The sequence below is a fragment of the Aptenodytes forsteri genome, unplaced genomic scaffold (genome assembly GCF_000699145.1).
Source record: "Aptenodytes forsteri isolate BGI_AS27 unplaced genomic scaffold, ASM69914v1 Scaffold867, whole genome shotgun sequence".
In the NCBI taxonomy this organism is placed as follows: domain Eukaryota; kingdom Metazoa; phylum Chordata; class Aves; order Sphenisciformes; family Spheniscidae; genus Aptenodytes; species Aptenodytes forsteri.
The window spans coordinates 72,501-91,846 of NW_008795242.1; the positions used below are offsets into that span (position 1 = coordinate 72,501).

The 19,346-nt window shown below is 40.1% G+C and overlaps 1 protein-coding gene across 1 annotated transcript in view; it reads left to right on the forward strand.

The window, feature by feature from the left end:
- The window catches only part of LOC103898433 (protein Wnt-7a), a 35,812-nt gene extending 29,405 nt beyond the window's left edge, over positions 1-6,407 (forward strand). Inside the window, exon 3 of the mRNA XM_009278704.2 lies at positions 5,149-6,407. Coding sequence (XP_009276979.1) covers positions 5,149-5,628 — 480 coding nt within the window. The 3' untranslated portion in view covers positions 5,629-6,407. The remainder of the gene's footprint in view (positions 1-5,148) is intronic.
- The last annotated feature ends 12,939 nt before the right edge of the window (positions 6,408-19,346 follow it).

Genomic DNA, 19,346 nt, shown 5'->3' on the forward strand with positions numbered 1-19,346 from the left:
CTGCCATGTTCTTCTCCAGAGTGAAAAATTCTCTCTTGTTTTGCCAATAGTTGTCTTTTCTTTGACTTATAGTAAAGGTATGTGTGCAGGCACTTGTAGGAGACAGGTATTTCCTGACCCAGATGATCTGATGTCAGACAAAATTAGGAAAGATTTTGGCCTTGGTGGGATAGGAATCAGTGTCTGTTGTCTCACTAATTACATCAGCTTCACATGTGGACCGGAGTCTTGAGTTATTTCTGATGAAGCAATAAGGGGTCCCTGGCCTCAGGCACTATGGTATTGGCAGTGTATTGACTGTGAGGCAGGATTTAATTTCTATGGGAAATCCCGTTGGTGAAGGAGAACGCACTGGAGCTGTGATGGTCACTGTATTTCACGCTGTAAGTCCTTCAGGACAGCTTTGGCATCGAGTGCTTTAGCGTTCTGGTGACCAAACCCAGGGCTGTGCAGTTCCTGACCCCACGTGAGTGGGCATGTGGGGTCCCAGACTGCCCTGGCAGATGCGTTTGGAAAGTCAGCTGACTTTAGATGCTGGAAACCCAGGGAGGTACAGACCACTGACTAACTCCGGTAACAGAGACACTGAGCTGAGAAAACTCACTGCACGAGGGTTACCAGTGTTTCTGAGCACACCAGCCACATAACAACCTCTCCATTTGCCCAGACCCGAGCATCCACAGCACCCATCCCACCACCCAGAGGGCACACCTCCGACGCAGCTGCAGGACAGCAGCGGCAGCACTCGTAAGCAAATGCCACTCCAGTGCCAAGTCGCACCAGCCACCACTTTCTGCTGGTTTCACTGGAAACCAGAACTGTTGGCTCAGCCAGTGCCCAGCCGGGGTACCATTACCAGACACCCCTGCTCGTCGCTGCCCACTGCAGGACCACAGTGCTGGTACCAGCCCATGCAGCTCCTGGGCTGCAGGGTTCTCCAGAGCTACAGCTTGCCACCCTCACATGACGCACCCTACGCATTCTCTGCAAAACTAAAAGCGAAGAAAAAACATGTTAAGTTCCTAATGGCAGTGCCCAAAGGTACTATATCTGAAGATAACATCAACAGAGAGAGCCAGCGCAAGTTCTCTTCACGCAACTATTTCCCAGAGGCTAATGGCAAGGGGGAGAGAGAGAAACAAGTACTGACAGTTTACTGTAGGAGCTCAAAGAAAAAGTGGACAAAGCTAAAAGAACTCCAGCTCTTTGTTCACATTTAATCCAGTTCAGGGCATTCACTGGTGCATACAGATTTACTTTCCATGGCTGACGGAGCTGGATATGGTCATCTGGTAAGAAACAGAGGATCTAGGATTTAAATTTTGTGCCCTTTAGGCTCTTACATATTAGGAAAAGTTAGTCTATAACATATATAAAGTTTTAATCTAATGTAAAAAGTGTGAGCTGCTGGCTAATACCTTCAAAGAAACAAATCCTGATCTTGAAAGATGAAGAACGCTTTCTGTTTTTAACACAGACCAAATTTTTAAGGGGTAGAGCACTTCTTTTGGCTCACAGAAACCAAGGGAGAGACCGAGGACTCCTGTGTCTACCCAAAGAATCCCCTATTTTATTTTCTTCCTGCTCTTTTCAACTCTCGTCTTGAATTTATAAAAGCACTGATTTATCAGAGGCTACTAGAATAATGTAACAGTATTAAAATATCACCGTCCACATATTTTAATGCAAAACTAAGAGTCCAAGCACCTGATATCACAGTACAATAAAACTATCAAATCACCATTGCAGGCTTTTGCTTTTGCTGAGGATAGACGGTTCAAATTACATGTAGCCTAATTTCTAAAGGCTATAGAGTCAATTCATCTCTGGCTGAATTTGCAAAACACCACATTGAAAGACAGCACCAGTGAGGAGGATATATATACAAGAACAGAACCAACAAAAGGGTTTGTGAGCGAAAGGTAGAGCGGCTAGGTTAGAAAAGGCAGAACTGGAAGGGAAAGTTCAATTGCAGAGTTCAGTGGACCCAAATTAGGCAGATGTGTTAAAGTGATTTTAGCACAGTGTATTGGAAATGCACCCCCAACAAGTGTGAAGAGAAAAGGGAGGGTTAGCCAGTAAATCTTAGGAAGTGCTATCTAAAAAAAAAATGAGAACAATAAACATGGCACAGTTTTAAAAGATAAAACTCTCATCCCTCTGCCCCCTCCCGTCCCCCTCCAAGTCATCTAAGAAGGACCCCTAGTACTTGGGCTCAACTAGTATTGCTCAAACTTCTCATGTTCAGACAAAACCAGACCTTTTTATCCTAACTGCTCGTGCCCAGCCTTAGCCGAGACCAGAAAAGCAGAAGTGTGTTCTGGTTGGCATCATGTCACCAGGAGCAGGAGACCAACACGTGACATGAGGCCGCCCGGTTGCTGAACTGCTCCCGCCGCTTGCTCAGCTCTTTGCAGTGGAACTACTCATTCTCTCAGAGATTGCTGGCTGTAAATGGGATGTTAATGAAATAAACCAAAAGGCAATTTAAGCTATTTAACTACACTTCAGGAAAAAAGCCCTACCTGGGTAGATGACACTAAGCCATGATGTATTTTGTATTAATGTTTCAAGTCAATTTGGCAGATCCTGATGGAAGGTGAGTTAGAAATATTTTGTTGCAAGTTTGAACATCGTACCAGGATATAAGGCCAGCCACTTGAACAAGAGCAGTGATTGAATTAGGGCTGAGAAATGTATCCCTGGCTAGTTTCAAATTAAAAAACCAGAGCTTTTAAAAAGGTACAAATGAGACTAAAAGAATTTATGTTATTTTTCCGTTTTCTGTGCTATAACTCCTTTTCCGTCTCCTCATCTATCTTCTAAATGTACTACCTTATGAATGAGTGAGCAATAAAAGAAGTATGCAGTGGCTGAGAGAGAAACTCAAGATAACAAGATAACGCAAAACATAAGCCAAAGCTTGAGCAGAACTGCAAGTTAAGATGTAGATCTGAATATAAAAGTTTCTCACATCTGAGTTTTAGGGCAGTCATTAGATAGTTTGCATGAAAAACTAATTCAAAAACAGTAGCACAAAATGTGACCTAATATATGCAAAGTTCACATCTCTCAAAATCTTGGACCTATACTTTCTAGGGGTTTTAATCCAGTCTTCAGACCACACGTGCTGACACTTCACTCATAGACTAAAATAAAAATAAAGCTATTTTAATGCCTTTGAAGTCCCAATCTTCATTGAAAAGGGGCAGAGGAAGAACAATGAGTAAAGCAGCAGCTACAAACTATCCTAAGGTTAGGCAATAGCAATTACTGTGCCTAGGTGACACAGGGACAGCCTCAAGACCAAAAGGTATGAGAATAATAAGCTACGATGTGCAGTCTCTAAATTACTTGTTTTAAGGCTGCCAAGAACAGGACAGAGTTGTGTTCGCCAGTGTTAGTGCACTACTTACGATCTGCTAGCTGCACAACTTAAGACGTGCTATTTCTCCTTGCCACCCCCAGTTTATGCTGAGATTTTAGACCTGAAGTCGCAGCACACATGTCTAGCCTTCAAGCTGGACTTGGCTCCTTCAGTGCAGGCTGCCATTTTCAGCAGCAGCCGGTGGAAAGGCAGACGGTGTCTGCATGGTAAGTTTTCCAAACACCCGAAACTGAATTGGGGGGTTTATAGCAAAGGGTTAATTCAGATTTCCATATCACTGACTGACCTCCAGCCTTCCAGGCTGCCTAGGTTTGGGGCTGCACAGATCAGCTGGGGATTCTCAGGGGAAAAATTATGTGGCCACTCCCTGAACCCAGATAATGCCTCTGGTTGGGTTTTCCACTGCTGGTATCTGCCAGGTCAGGCAGAATTTAATAATCAAAATTATTATGTTCTCTTTCAAGCAAAGACCAGTGTGAAAATAATTGCTGGAATTAGGTGTGTTTCCTAGCATTAATCCAAGGTAGCTGCTAAGTGAGGTCAGTTATAGGGCTCAGGACAGACACCGGGGACTAAACTGGTCTCCAGTTTTATTTGGCAAAGACTGGGTTGGTAAACAAAAAAGATACAAGGATACAGTTTCAAGGGATGTGAAGGTTGAAGGGAAGATGAAGCTGGTTATCTTCATAAGGAAAGTAGTGACAACTCAGGCATAAGCATGAGAGACCACTACAAAGAAGAGAACATGAGACAGGGTGGAGCAAGCCTTGACGTTTAGATGTTTGAGACGCTTTTACAGTATCAAGGAGGTAGAAAATTTTGAGCGAGAATTGATGACAAAATATGAAACCAATTCCTCATCTTTACTGTTACCGTTTATGCTCTAAGACTGACCTAGTTTTCTTGCAAAGTAGCTGGGGCATTTTGTATGCTTCATTATCCACGTGAGAGGAGACAAAACAATTCAAGCCCTCCAGAACGTGCAAAGAACTTAAGACTATGGTATATCAAAATAATGCTTAGATTTCCAAATGGGAGCATTAACTTGCAACATTTAAAACAGATGATGCCCTTGCAACATTTAAAACAGATGATACCTGTATGAATAAATGATCATCTGCTCTACTCTGTTGATTGATGTGAGACCAACAGGAGGATAAGCATTGGTAGAGTTTATTGGCTTGTTCACATCTTGCACCAGCTTATGTCATTTTCAGGTGCAAGAACAGTTTATTTTTGAACCTCTGTTTACAAAAATCAAGTTCCAGTACCTATTGTTGAACTTTCAAAGCATCCTGCATGTGGCATTTCATGTAAAGGTGTGATTTTCTGCCAGTTCCTAATTGCACTGCCATATGCCAAAAATTGCAACAACAGAAAAATCTGAAGCACCGTACGATCATATTGCAAATGAAAGTGAAGAAAAGTTGTAGTTAAGGAGGGTCCCATTTTACCTTTGGTCCATGGGCTATGAAATTAGGCAAAGTTATCTTCCTTGCTTAACTCAAAGTGCAAATGGGGAATCAGCTTTGCAGGCAGGATTCAGTTGATGCTGGTGAGCGTTTGCTACATGGGACAACAGAGTCACCAGGCAAGCAAAACCCACAGCTTTGGTGGGAACCTGGCCTGTGTCTGGTGGCAACTCATGCTGGAGAGCAAACCCATCCGTGACTGTCATTCAGTATGCATCAAATAACCTTGTTATTTTGAAGAGGCTCTAGCTTGTATTAATGCGTCATTCTTTGTTCTTCCAAATACAGATTCTGGAAGAAAACATGAAGTTAGAGTGCAAGTGCCATGGGGTCTCAGGATCCTGTACCACTAAAACATGCTGGACAACCCTGCCTAAATTCCGGGAGCTGGGCTACATCCTTAAGGACAAATACAACGAAGCTGTTCAAGTCGAACCAGTGAGGGCAAGTCGTAACAAGCGTCCAACCTTCCTCAAAATAAAAAAGCCACTTTCCTATCGCAAACCCATGGATACAGATTTAGTGTACATAGAAAAATCTCCCAATTATTGTGAAGAAGACCCTGTCACTGGCAGTGTGGGAACGCAGGGAAGGATGTGCAACAAGACAGCCCAGCAGTCCAATGGCTGCGATCTGATGTGCTGTGGTCGAGGTTACAATACACACCAGTACTCAAGAGTGTGGCAGTGCAACTGCAAATTTCATTGGTGCTGCTATGTTAAATGCAACACATGCAGTGAAAGAACAGAAGTATATACCTGTAAGTGAGTACGTGGCTGGGCAGGCTGACCATGTCCCTGGCCACGAATACATTTGCACATGCACTCAACGTACCTACGCAAGACTGTAGGAAAGACCTGCTCTCCCAGAAGAAATGCTGATGAATGGAGCCCTCTCTTTTCTTCTCATGTTTCATTGCTTATGTCGATACACATTTCAGACTCTTAACAAAAGTCAGCCAAGAAACAAAAACAAACAAACCCCACCCCGAGCCACCTGACACACAAAAGAGAGAAAAAGATCATCTCAGTTAATCTGCACCTCTAAAGCAAGAAGCATTGACTGCCTTGTGAAGAGACACCAGTCAGAGAAAAATCTCTGAGCGTGGCAATTAACTCTTTGTTTGGAAAAAAGACGGTCAAAAACTTCAGTCTATAAGGAGCAGGGAGGGGTAGGGGAGAAATCCTCAAAAAAGGGCTTTGCACAGGATCTGATGGACAGTGCCCAACGTGAATTGCCCATGCGAGTGTGTGGATGACACGGATTTAGGCTTCTACACTTGTGAAAAGCTTCTGCTGGTCTTGTCCATCTTACCACTTCATACCACTTGCTACAGCGAGTAGAACTATTGAAGTTTTCTGTAGACACTGCTTTATCTGCCTATTTTGTGTGTGTGTGTGCTGCAGATTTTAGCACAGGGATTTGGGACACTTGGGCATAATAATAGCAATATTTAACAATTTATTCAGATAAAACTAATATTAATTTATTTAATTAAAAAGAACTCTACCAACATTTTTGGAACTATTCTGCAATTAAAGTAGATAGCTGGCTTTCTTTGTGGAATAATTTTGTAGAAACAGCAAGGAAAAACTGGAGCTGTATATATTATTCTTAACTAGGATATTTCTATTAGTTGGACTTGCAGGATATGTTCTACAGTACTAGATGTTTAAGTACAAAAGCTGGCATCTTTATATATATGTACATACACAAACACACACTGTTGGATTTTTTTTTGTTTGTTTTTGGTTTTGTTTTTGGTTTTGGTTTTTTTCCTGTTTGCTGCTAGTTGTCTGGAACAAAAGTCAAGCGGTAGGGGTTACAAATCTTTACCAGTTTTTTTTTTTTTCTTCAATTAAAGAAAGAAGCATTAATGAAATCCTGTTTGGAATATGCCTAAAAATAAGAAAATCCAGACAAATTTCCATCTTTTGGAAAAATCAACCATAGGATAAGAGAGTATATTTTGTAAGAGACTATTTTTATATAAATATTTTATTTATACTACGTCTGCTTTTTGTTTTTGTTTTGTTTTTGGTTTTGGTTTTTTTCCTGTTTGCTGCTAGTTGTCTGGAACAAAAGTCAAGCGGTAGGGGTTACAAATCTTTACCAGTTTTTTTTTTTTTCTTCAATTAAAGAAAGAAGCAATAATGAAATCCTGTTTGGAATATGCCTAAAAATAAGAAAATCCAGACAAATTTCCATCTTTTGGAAAAATCAACCATAGGATAAGAGAGTATATTTTGTAAGAGACTATTTTTATATAAATATTTTATTTATACTACGTCTGCTTGTTCAACCTGTACTTTTTCTCAAAACAGGCATACAATTTGTAATTCTTAGGCTATTTAACAGAGAAAGGGTAATTAGTTTGTGGACACAACAGCAGCAAGCTGGATAGATTCAGCTGCAATTGGTGGATGTGTCAGAAAGCAGGATGAACTTTCTCTCCGGATGTGTGTACAAACCGGCTCTTTTCCTGCAGCTCAATTTGCAGAATATGCAAAACAAGAACAGGGTATGTAGCATCAATTTTGTCACATGGCTTGAATTCATGATTGGTATTAACGGGATGCTCATTTATCCCATTCAAGAAAAAAAATCCGAATTAGCTTCCCACATGCGTCAGTCATTAAACTGTGGCATTATGACTAGCAATGTGCTGTGTGTGCTGTCAGTTAAACCTCTATATTGTGTTACTGTCAAATTTGATTTTAATCAGTGGAAGACTGTAGACTATGACTGTAAAAACTAGCATGACACACATCGTCTGATTCTCATAGATAGGATACAAAGCTTACTTTTTGTCCAGCTCTTTTTGGTATTTACATTATTCTTTCCCCCCAAAAGGCCAGAGCTCAAAAATCCAGAAAAACATCGAGGCAAATTTAAAGACTACTCACTTGTTTTTCAGAGCCCAGCTAAGCCATTTTGTGTTCCCTTTACGGTATCTCCTTTTTATCACTGCTAATTTCTTCAGATATTTGAGTGGTAAATATTTCTCTGCTTTTAGGATCATTCTGTTTCTCCTGCTTGACTCATTTGTGACCGATAAAAAAATAATCTAATTTTAATGTTGTTTTTCATTGGGTAAGAAACGTATCCCAGCGCTATCAATGGTATTGCATGTTCTGTCTGGGACAGACCAGATTCTTCCCTAGTTCCAGACTACAGGATCTCACGCCTTTCATGAGGCTAAGAGGGGCATCAGTAAAGGAAACAAACCACCATCCAGCATGCAGTGCATTTCACTGACTCCTGTTGATAACAGCAAGCTTTACAAGGAGTAGATAATACAGATATATCTTGTGTCCATTGATCTTTCTGAGGCAAAACTCCCACCTAAGACTGCGAAAACAGAGAGTTTTCTGAGAAAGTAAACAGAAGTATCACAAAAGATGTTGCAAAGTTTCGCTATAACAACCTAACCTTTTAGAACTTGTCTGAATGTGGCATGGTGGTTTTTTTTAACTCACTTCTTGTATATACGTTATCTATGTGAGAACACAAGCCCATGCAGTACCTGATCCTAGCAATGTATAATTAGGATTAAATATACCGTTTCTTTGCAGACCTGCCACTTAACACAAAATATGCAATTCAGACACCAGCATGGGATATCAAAGTAAAATGATTAACATAATTTACTCTCAAACTTACGACTTGTCAATATAAAGCAATATAAAAGCAATTTTTTGGAGTAATTGAGTCACTGCTTTTAGTTCTTCTAAATTCCACACATCAGGAATTGGTAAGATGTAAAATGCAATGAAGTACATACAGTATGGACGTTAATTACAAGACTCTATTATGGTTAAATAATTCAGGTCTAACATTTAATTCTGGAATCGCCTCCCCCCCCGTTTGTATTGGTTTTTTACTTAATGAATATCATATCATAGTCAAAAGTGTGTTTTCTTCACTGATTAGTTATTTTACAAATTATTACTTTTGCAGCATGTTTTTACCATAGAAAAGTAATCTGTAAAACTCCTGCTTCCTGTATATTTCAGTATGCAGTGATGTGCAATGTACAGCTAGCAGATTAATTATTGAAGGACAAATATCTTTAAACAGTTTTACTCACAATAATAAAGAACTGGATGCGCAATGAAATGAATTGGGTACACATTTTCCCTATATTTTACAATATTGCCGGTGATCAGTGCATTAATTGGAGAAAATGTTGTTTTGTTTGGTAACTGGAATATTGGTTCGGGAACTGTGAATTAAAGAGCAAGGAAAACCAGACACTGCATTCAACTAGAAAGTATTTGGAAATTTGGCTGTGTCATCTTAGATAGGAGAAACCTGGCCCGTCAGAATCTGCCATGAGTCTGGAGTTAATTGGTCATTCTCTAAATGGGCTTGAATGGCATGAAGAATAAACAGGAGAAGGAGAAAGATTTACGATTTTGTAGATATTCCTCCCCTCGACAACAGTTTGTTCTTTGTCCTCAGGGATAGAAGAGCTCTGTTTTTACTTGGTGAAGAACCACACAATGGGAGTGAAATGCACACAGATGCAGAACAATACAGCTCTCAAAAGAAAATACATCTTTTCATGTCTACTAACCAAGGGAAGCACTGGATTGCTGTCCACATTAATAACCTAGCTGAGGCTCTTAAAGAAAACATACATTCAAGAAGCAGGAAGAGTAAGAGGAGTAGGAAGTGTAAGAGAACAAGCGCAATTGCAAGTTGGGAAGGTATTATTTATGAAATCTCACTTCCTCATTTGATAGTGGAACCGTGATTCATGGAAATGAAGCAGTTCTGCCTTGGGATTCCTAAGCAAGTTTTAAGGATTTTACCTCTCGGCCTTTTCAAAAGGACAACTAACCTGAATACAATTAGCTTGAATACTCGAAGTACCTGCATAAAACATGAATCAGTCAATGATTAACTTTTCTTTGCCATGTATGCACAAACCTAATGGAGATATGTCTTTCAACAGTGATAATTAAACTGAAAACATCCTTAAAACGTACTCTTAAGTGGCTCATTTGGTAAAGTTATTGTAAGGGTACACAGTTACTTAGAAACAGAAAGTAATGGACACGTACCATCTTACACAAGGCTCTTAATGAACTATCCTGTGGATTACAAAACTGTTTTTAACTGACCACACTTACAAACCAATTTGTTGAATACAGAAGCATCGCAGACTGCAGTCAGGGTGCACATATTCAAATGAAGATTCAGCATAAGTATTTCCGCAACATTTTTACATTTATCATTATAATAGATATCAGGAAATATGCACTGTGAACGTCCCAAATGAGTGTATTAACTAATACAGCTCCCTGCCCCAAACTTGTAACCCCAAGAAGTCAACTGAACAAGAAGCTCTCCAACTCTGCTGTTGGTGGAAGGACTAAACTGCAGATGCAGTGACTGACATGCCTAGACAGGGCTGGCCAAATCTGACTGATACTGCTGCTGTCAGCCGGCAGGGGTACAGCCCGAGTCAGGCTTGAATGTTCCAAAACTGTCCACAATTGAACCAAGTACAGGAATTTTATCACATAGAACTTCAGATGACAAAGCTCATCTAGATTCCAAAACATTCTCTCTTAATTCATGGTTATCTCAGATAGTTGTCACCATGGCAAGTGACCTAATTTGCTAACCCAATTCACGTTCTTCTGGTCAAAAGCATACCAATAATTCCTCAAAGGTGGGCATTTTAATCTTGAACAAAAATTAAGGGAATCTTTCCTCTGGAAACAAACAATTAATAACATATGATTAAGTCAAAATGATGAAAAGATGTACTTGGATCTAAAGGACTCCAGGTGTTTGAAGAAGGATACCAGAACTTTGTGATTCTTTTGTCCAGAGGTGATGCTCTAAAACCCTAAAGGCTTCTTTTGATGCTTTGGAGTTTTATGAAATTACTGATTTTTCTGTTTTGTTGTTACTACATATTCATAGATTCATCAATAGCACATACCATGTAATTTGCAATTGGGAGGTCAGAAACAAGTCCCAGAGAAATCTCACTTCTAAGTGTCGCACAATATATTTACTGGTGCTCTCAGGTTCATATAATTCCTTACCTTGATCTTGTATTTTTGTTAGCAAAGTCACTGCATCACATTCTTGTTAGGAAAGATGCCTGCTTTGTAAAGAGGTTTGATATCTCTGGGAGAAGATGAGATTATCTTTACTTTAGAGAAATGTTTCCAGGATTGTGTGTGCACAAAAAAAACAAAAATGAGGTAAAGAGGATGGTATCAAAATTGCACCACTTACCTGTGATTATTAACACATAACCAAGTTCTCTTAGCACAGAAAACTTAACCCTAGTTTTTGTGTTTCCTATGCTAGCTTGCATCCTTTCCCTATACACCAAAAATACGTGTATATATCATATCAGATCCACAGCTGATTTTGTGGTTGCTGATACAAACAATTCGCTAGCAGTACATCACAAGCCCAATACTACCAGCGTAGAAAACCCTATGCACCTCTGATTTATAAGAATGCACAGAAGATTTTCTTGGGAACAACACATTATGCACAACTTTCTGTTACTGCAGTGCTTCACTTTCCCATTTTCACCAGCACGCCTGCCTGCAGCGTGTACATGCTTGTTATTTTATTCCCTCCAAGCCCTTGGAGTTTTAGCTCTCTGTAGAGTGTTTATAAGCTCTCCGATCCATTCCCAGTCACTGGTGTGTCTTGATTTTGGATCTGTATGTGGGGCTACGATACAATAGAGGAGGAGGAGGACACTCAACACGAAAAACCATTCATCCTCTCTCAGCGTACCTTTAATTTTTCAGACCAATACAAGAAATATGGAATTACTCCAGTCATCTAATGCATCATGTCCTCCTAACTCACCTTTTCAATATTATTAAGAAAGCGGCACTGATGGTTATTTAAAACAAAGTTAAAAAGAGTGGACCAGAAGAGGTGTTCTCTAATCAGCTAAACTTGCATAAGAAATTGTGGCAAAAACTGTAAAGAGACAGTGCTGAATTTTGTTCATTGTCAGGCAGACTCATCGATATAAATGGGACTTCAATGAACTGTACCATAGATACTGCTTAGTATTATTAGTTAATCACATTTACTCATTTTTCACAACCCTTTTCCAGTCAGTAATTTTTCTTATTCTCTCAATGTTATGGAGCTTGCTTCACTCACACGATGTCAGCAAACACTGCTATAACTATTAAGATTTTACGAATTAGTTTAGCAGATTCCCTCCTGGATCCTTTATGCCATTTCTCCTTTTATGCTGAAATCCTTTTATTATTTCCACAATAAGAGGCCATAAATGCCATAACACTCTTAGCACCTCAATGACAAAACCCCCCCAAACTTATTTTTGGCCCTGTAGAACTTACAGAATAAATTAAATCAAAATCCATTAGAGAGGTTCCTGGTATTGTCCTGAGGGTTACATTTTACTACCACATACTTTGACTCATTCTCAGCAGTGGAGCGCAGAGATTCTCCAAGTGATGGCAACAGTATCTTGAAGAAAAGTAATTTCTCCATCAGACTGCTTTTTAGTGTGATCAGAGAAAAGCAGTTTATCAGGCAAGAACTAGTCTAACTAGGAGACAGAAAAAGAAACTTGGAAGATAAAGAAACTAATGGCCTATTATAGGGTGCAGCCCAGAAATGCTTTGGAAAACAGAGGAAAAAACACATAAGGAGGAAAATCCCTGAAAAATTCAATGCATGTAAGGCACACCACTGAGTCTACCAGGGAACACAGAAAGGGCTTGGCTAAATGGACAAATTTTAGCCCAAGCTAAGGCTGCCTAGTTGTTACACAGCTCATAGTGCAATTTCATTTGGCTCAAGCCAAATCCAAACATCTATTCCATTGAATCAGCAAGAAACCTGTTTTGTGAGGTGTTTCTCGCGCTTAATTTCTTTCCTAGCAACTTCTCTTTTGCATGTGGGGCTGCAGAAATATGCACTATGGGCATCACATCTGTCCACATACAGCTTATTTTTGAAATGATTTAAATTTGATCTGAACTGTTTTCAACTACAGAGTATATTAAATACCTGGCACCTTGAGAAAGAAGTTAACGAGGAAGGACAGAGAAGATACAGTCCGGGTAGTAGTGTTAGACCATAATGCCATCACACAGGACTGGAAGACACATAATTTATCACACAAAAAAAAAGTTTTTTCATATATTTAAAAAAAAAAAAATCAGGATAATTCCTTTTGGCCTTCTATAATGCTGTGGTGTCAAGTTGTATAAATGTTCTGCACTGAGCCTGGCCTCAGTCAGCCACCATTATCCCCCAAAACAGACAGGAAATCAGGACACACAAAGCACAAGAGGGTTGGCCAGTGGGCACAAAGGAAGTCTGTGAAAGAGTTAGGACTACGGCCCAGATTTCTCAGCTTTTGCCATCCTGTTTTAAGGAACACAAGCAATGACTGATTTGCCTCCATTTATAAAATACATATCCAGATTTTAGTGTTCTGGAAATGTAGTAGGTTCACTGCGTGTTGTGTATAGCTGAAGTGAGGGGACTCCTCAACCTTAGCATTAAATGCTAAGCACACAGTAATTAATATAACCTCCGCATTAAGTATGAGTCATGCACCAGGAAAATCATAGAAACCTGGTCTCATGTTTTGTCTCCTTAAGTCAAATGATTGACAAAGATGTGAGGCAAAGGAGGTAGCAGAGAGTAGGCTTTTTAAGTCAGAAGATGTGGACAGCAGTTCCACAGGGGGAACAAATAGCCTCTAGCGAGCTGAAACTCAATGCAAAGTCAGAGGGTCTCCATAAAGCAGGGACATGTTGCTGTGATGCTTCATCACTGAAAGCGTATAAAAAAGTTAACAAATATTCTAATGGAAAGCGTTTAATAGGACAACGCTAAAGCACACCATATTTTCTGCCACCAAAAGAGGGGGATGTGAGATGACTCACTCGCGTCAATGAGTTTTACCAACTAAGTACAAATTGTGAGAGTTAGAAAAGAAGCTAAAAAAAAAAATAAATGGATTAAAGCCTTTCTGAGAAGTTAGAAAGGCAATTTATCTGCTTCTGTCTCTCCTTTTGTACTCAGCTTGGGTACCAGTCAGAATATTTTGATGCTTGCCCATCTTTAGTTGCAAGCCACATGAGCTGAATTCAGATTAAACAGTAAAGAAAAAAAACTTCCCAGAATATATATAGTGTTTATTTAGGCCAGACCAGCTTGGACGAAAGTGCAAAATCAATCAAAGCCTAAAAGGAAGCTGGCAAACTGTCAGTGCCTCAGCACATCCTAGCTGCGCTTCCTCCATGAGAAAGGCCATGGTGAGTGGCTGAGAAATTCTTAGCATTTATAACATAACATAGGTTTATATAACAACAAGATGAGATAAGGTGATACACAGACCTTAATTAATGACTACACACCAAAGTTGTCATTTTGATGACTTGTTTGGGCAGGAGTGGTAGTGGCTGGGTGATAGATTATTCTCCCTTTATCCTGCCACAATGACATCTGCTTTATTCACAGATCAGCCACCAGTTGCTACAACAACGCCAGTGTGCTTTAGAAAATGTTGTTGAGCTGCTGAGAGAATCTTGGCTACCCATTAGCAAAATGTTAACTATGCAAAACCAAATAGCGTTTGGTTTTGTTGTAGGAAAGAAGTCAGTGCTCCGCAATAAGTAAGAATGTCAAAAAGAATTTACATTCAAAAAGTAGAGAAGGGGTTTAACCCATGATATCACCATGATTCAAAAATCCCCCTGGAATTCATTAGTGAGACATTAGGCCTGAAGAATAGAGAAAATAAATAATGAGTTTTAAAAAGAAAGAACAAATACACTTTCCTCTGAGCAGCTTGTTGTCTGCAGCATTTTAACATGTCCGTTACCCCTTCACTTTTCCTGTTCATTGTCTTACATTTTTACACAGTAATCCTTTGCTAATAGGGTTTTATTTATTTTTATTTATTTCTTTTCTTCCCACTTAGCACTTTAAGGAGACACTAGGTGATGTTAAACCATGCTAGGAAACCGATTTGGCTGCCAGTAAAGTCCCTTGCTCCCACTTCAGTAGAAGGTGAGGGAACCTCACACTCCAACATATTCCTTAGAAAGCCAATTATAGGAAAGCATTTGCAGGCATTTGTAGGAGGAATAGCTTTGTCCTCCAGCCAAAGAACGCAGCATCGTGTTTGAGAGCCAAACAGGGCATGCTGTGCCTGAGGAAACAGGAGCAACACTGGGAGCAGGTGAACGTCCCCCTGGTAAGTTAACTGTGGATGGCATAGTGAAGACATATGGTCAAAAGCACTGAAATCTCCAGCTGCTAAAGTAGCTACTTTGTGGAAGACGCATCCGAGCTGCAATGTTTAGAGTGAAATTCCTCCAATTTCTAGGAAAGCGCTGCTTGTCATCTCCCAAGTGATTCATGTTGGGCTGCCTGCCACTGACGGTGGTGTTAATATATGCTGGACGGCATTTAACAGAGAGAGGTTTCCCCTGCTCCCGATCCCTGCTTTCTTTTGAAATAGAATGGGTCTATCTGTCTTGATCATAATTTTTCATCCACCTCAAAGTTAAGTGAATATAATTCTTAATTTGTTTTCCAAATGACTCAAACGATTTTCTTCCTTTTGTCTCCCCAGCAAGACCAGATCGATTTTACAATGTGTTGTACTTCAAATTTAACTTCATTAAATGTTTATAACATTAAGAGACTAATGACATAAGCCCTGTCTGTGGTATTCATAGGCTTTATGAAGAGACTGAAGACCTGAAAGGACTGAAGTTCAGGTTAATTCCTTGAGAACTAATTTCAACACCTATTCTTACCTGTAAAACACAAAATACTACTACTATTTCAGGGCTATCATATTCATTTAACTGCAAGTTTATCAACCACATTTACCGTTGGAGTTCGAAATCTAAAACCAGCCCACGATAGATCATAGGTGTATTGTTTTTCTGTCACAGTAAATAGGTCCCAAATGTTAATCTAATGGTCTAGTTACATAACCAAGCTCAAGAAATTTTAAGTTGCTGATTACTGGAAGAATATATGTGGAAAATCATCAGTAGCCGTTTTTGCTACATTCTAAACACTTGTTATAATTCCCTCCCCAAAGTGGCTTACTGGGTCACATGTGCCCCCAGTGTGATTATTTTTAATAGGCATTTTCACATTATTATTGGAAAACCATATTTTTAAATGAAGAATGCACCTACATTTTGCTGCTCACCACCATCCTGTCCAGCTACCATATGTCTATTTTTCCTCCTCGGTCCTGAGCTTTCTGCTTCTTCCAGAGATTCTTTCTAGAGCTGCTGATCTTCAGTCCGTGGGAATTAAAGGGAGATCATGAATACTAGTGCTAATGCTGAATGCAGTGTTAATTTTCAAGGGAGTACAACTGGGAAGTGGGTTTTGGGGTCTTTTTTGTTGGTTTTTTTTGGCACTTTTGGTTTTTCTTGTTTTAGTTCATAGTACAGTCAGAGCTTCAGAAGTGCCAGTGGAAAACTGTGTTCAGTTTTCCTGATGGCTGCAGGAAGCTATACCTGATGTGCACATCTGAGCCTGCTTGTCTGAGTGCTGCCTGTCCCGATCGCCCAGGGAAGGCACTTCTGAAGCGTGAGAGGAGACATAGCCCTGGCACTGCTGCTATAAGCGCTCAAGAGAGTAAGTATAAAACAGGGAAACAGGTGTGTAACAGGTCACTAATGGGTTGCTTGAAGCTCTTCAACATGTTGGATCATACCTTCCCAACTTTACCCAGGAATACCAGCAAATATTCTAGTGTAACTGAGCAGTAGATTTAATTCAGATTTTGGTTGGTCTCACATACATGTGGAATGAGCATATGGGAGTTGGTGCTGTTCTTTTAGACTTAATGCAGTTCAAGGCTAAGTTCAGCAGCTCAGCACATCTACCCAATGCACCGGCGATTCACTCTGGATTCATCTTTTCAGAAGCTAAAGTTCACTCTCAACTTTAAAGAAAGAGCGCAGCACAAAAGGTAATTTTTAAAAGGACTCTGTGTATCACAGGTACGGCAAGCAGAGGAAGGCAGTATTCGCCAGCATCGTTGTCATGACTACAAATTGAAAACTCTATCTTCCACATGTACGGTATGTAATCTGGGAAAAGCCCAAAGAGCATCCTTAAAAAGCCGCTAACATCTGATTGCAGCCCAGAGCCTGGAGTGAGAAGCAGAGGTGGTCGCACTGGCTCAGCCCCGGAGCCGATCTGCTCAGCAAAGCAGCACTGGCAGGTGCCACACTCGCTCAGCCACCGCCTGCCCACACCAACAGCCATTCTTTCAGCTGTCCCCCATGTTTATGTGCAGTATTGGCAAAGAGGGCAGTTTCTTTCACAGCTATCCGGCTGAAAACCAGCACATATCCCTACTGCCCTGTGGACTGCTGTTCTAAGCTAATTATATACTAGGAACTTTATTTCCTGAAAATGTATATTGCCTTACCAAGAGGTATGGATAACATCTTCATCTGCCAGAAACAGGATTAGTTTTGACAGAGTTATGTTTACAAACATAAAATTTATCACTTTTTTTTTTTTTTTAAATAGCACCTGTGTACACCTGGAACAAGACAGTAGCTAATGATTTATGTTGGACAGTAACAACGGCTGTTTTTGCTGGAACTATGCCAAAACTTAGTGTCTGTTACTCTGCCCTATTGGGTCAAGACAACACATCAGTCAAGTAAATCACTTAAGTAAATTATTGAGAACTTAAATTGACTTTTTCTACATAATATGTAATTACTTCCTTGAACCAACATTCCCTTACATCACCGATCTAAAAAGCTTTCTATGTATTTTTTAACTGAATATTGATTGAATTTAAATTATAGCCAACATGTACTATTTATCTGAAGTTCAGATTCCAGGGAACAAACTTTCCAACAACTTTGTCAGCCTTTGCTTGCAGTTCCTTGCCACCCACACGCCCACGTCACTCAGCACAGTGAGCCTCGGAGCTGCAGATTTGCCCATCATGTCCACAACACAAAAACGAGCCTGATGTATCTGCTGAAACCTGCAGTGCCAAGACACTTGAAATTAAACTGTTGGGAGGCCTGGAGATGCTGAAGGCGCTCCAGCAGTACAGGGAAAGATGAAAGACAAGTTTGCAACATCAACTTCTCACCAAGATGTTGTGAAGCAATGACGATTTTTGCTGTAGCCAGCAAGACAGTTAAAGCCCAGAACTGAGAATTACAAGTGTAAAATCTCCATGGGGACTACAGAGATCTAGAGTCCCACAAGGCTGTATCTGGTACTGACTACGCCTATACTCCTATCGCAAGTCTAGAAGAAAAACCAAATATGCAGAGATTTCTCAAGTCGTTACAGAAAGACAACAAGAGAGATTTTGGCAGATCACATTCTGCTCCCGAGCTCTCGCCCTTACTTCAAACACAAGGTGCACACACATAGCATTGCAATAGTGTCAGAGCTCAGCAGCCCTCAGTCAGAGAAACCTGGCCAGGTCAGCTGATCTGCACGGATTTTTGACCCATGATCTATAGTATGAAGACAATTCAGTTAATAGGATGTGGGCCTGTATCACTGGAATTACCTCAGATGTTAGGAAAAAAATTTCTGAGTGCAGATATCTTTCCTGTTAAATAGTTGAGTCCTGTCCTCAATAATCCTCCCCAAAACTATCCTTCAAAAACCTATTAAAAAAAATCACACTGTAAAGTATTTATCCAGCTCTAGGAGATGATCAAGTGGAAACAACTACTACTCATTTTCAAAAGTGTCTGCATGCAAGTTTGGTGGAAGGGAGAAGAAGCAGGAAGGAGACTCTGGACTTCAAGAAGGAAGTTTTCAAGTTGGAGGAGCCTCACAATAAAACCTCTCACACAGAGAGAGATCATGTACCCTGTGCTGCTTTGGGCATAAATGAAAAGCCCCTTAACTTTAAGTTTGAAACTGTGGTCAGATGACCCTGAGCTGCAAAGTATGTCTGGCTTTAAGAAAAGGCCAAGGAGGTGGCTGCCGATCTTAGCAAGGGCTAGCAGGAGATCAAATTTGTCAATGTGCAACATTTAATATTCCTTAGTCAGAATCGTTTCCGGTTAAAATTGGCAGAAGTGGTGAATATAATTCTCTTAGTATTTTATTAGTGAGATGGGAAGTTAATGGGAAAGGGCAGCTAAAAGTACTTCTGCTAAGGCAAGAAAATACATTAAAGTCAGCGCTGTCATGGATTACACCCAAGGTCACAGGATTCAGTCACAGGAATTGATTAGTAATATTTACAACTCAACAAATTGCTTTAAGCAAGTGTGACATTATGCCCCACACTATTTACCAGAGGAACTACATACAGTGAGGCTATAAAATAGCTCATCAGTCCGTGAGTACGTTAATGTAGTTGGTGTGATCTTCAGCTACAATAAGTATAATTCTACTCTCCCAATCTAATAATCTGTACGAAGCTGCAATTGTGTGAACCTAGGAAAGCAACAAGGGTGGTGTTA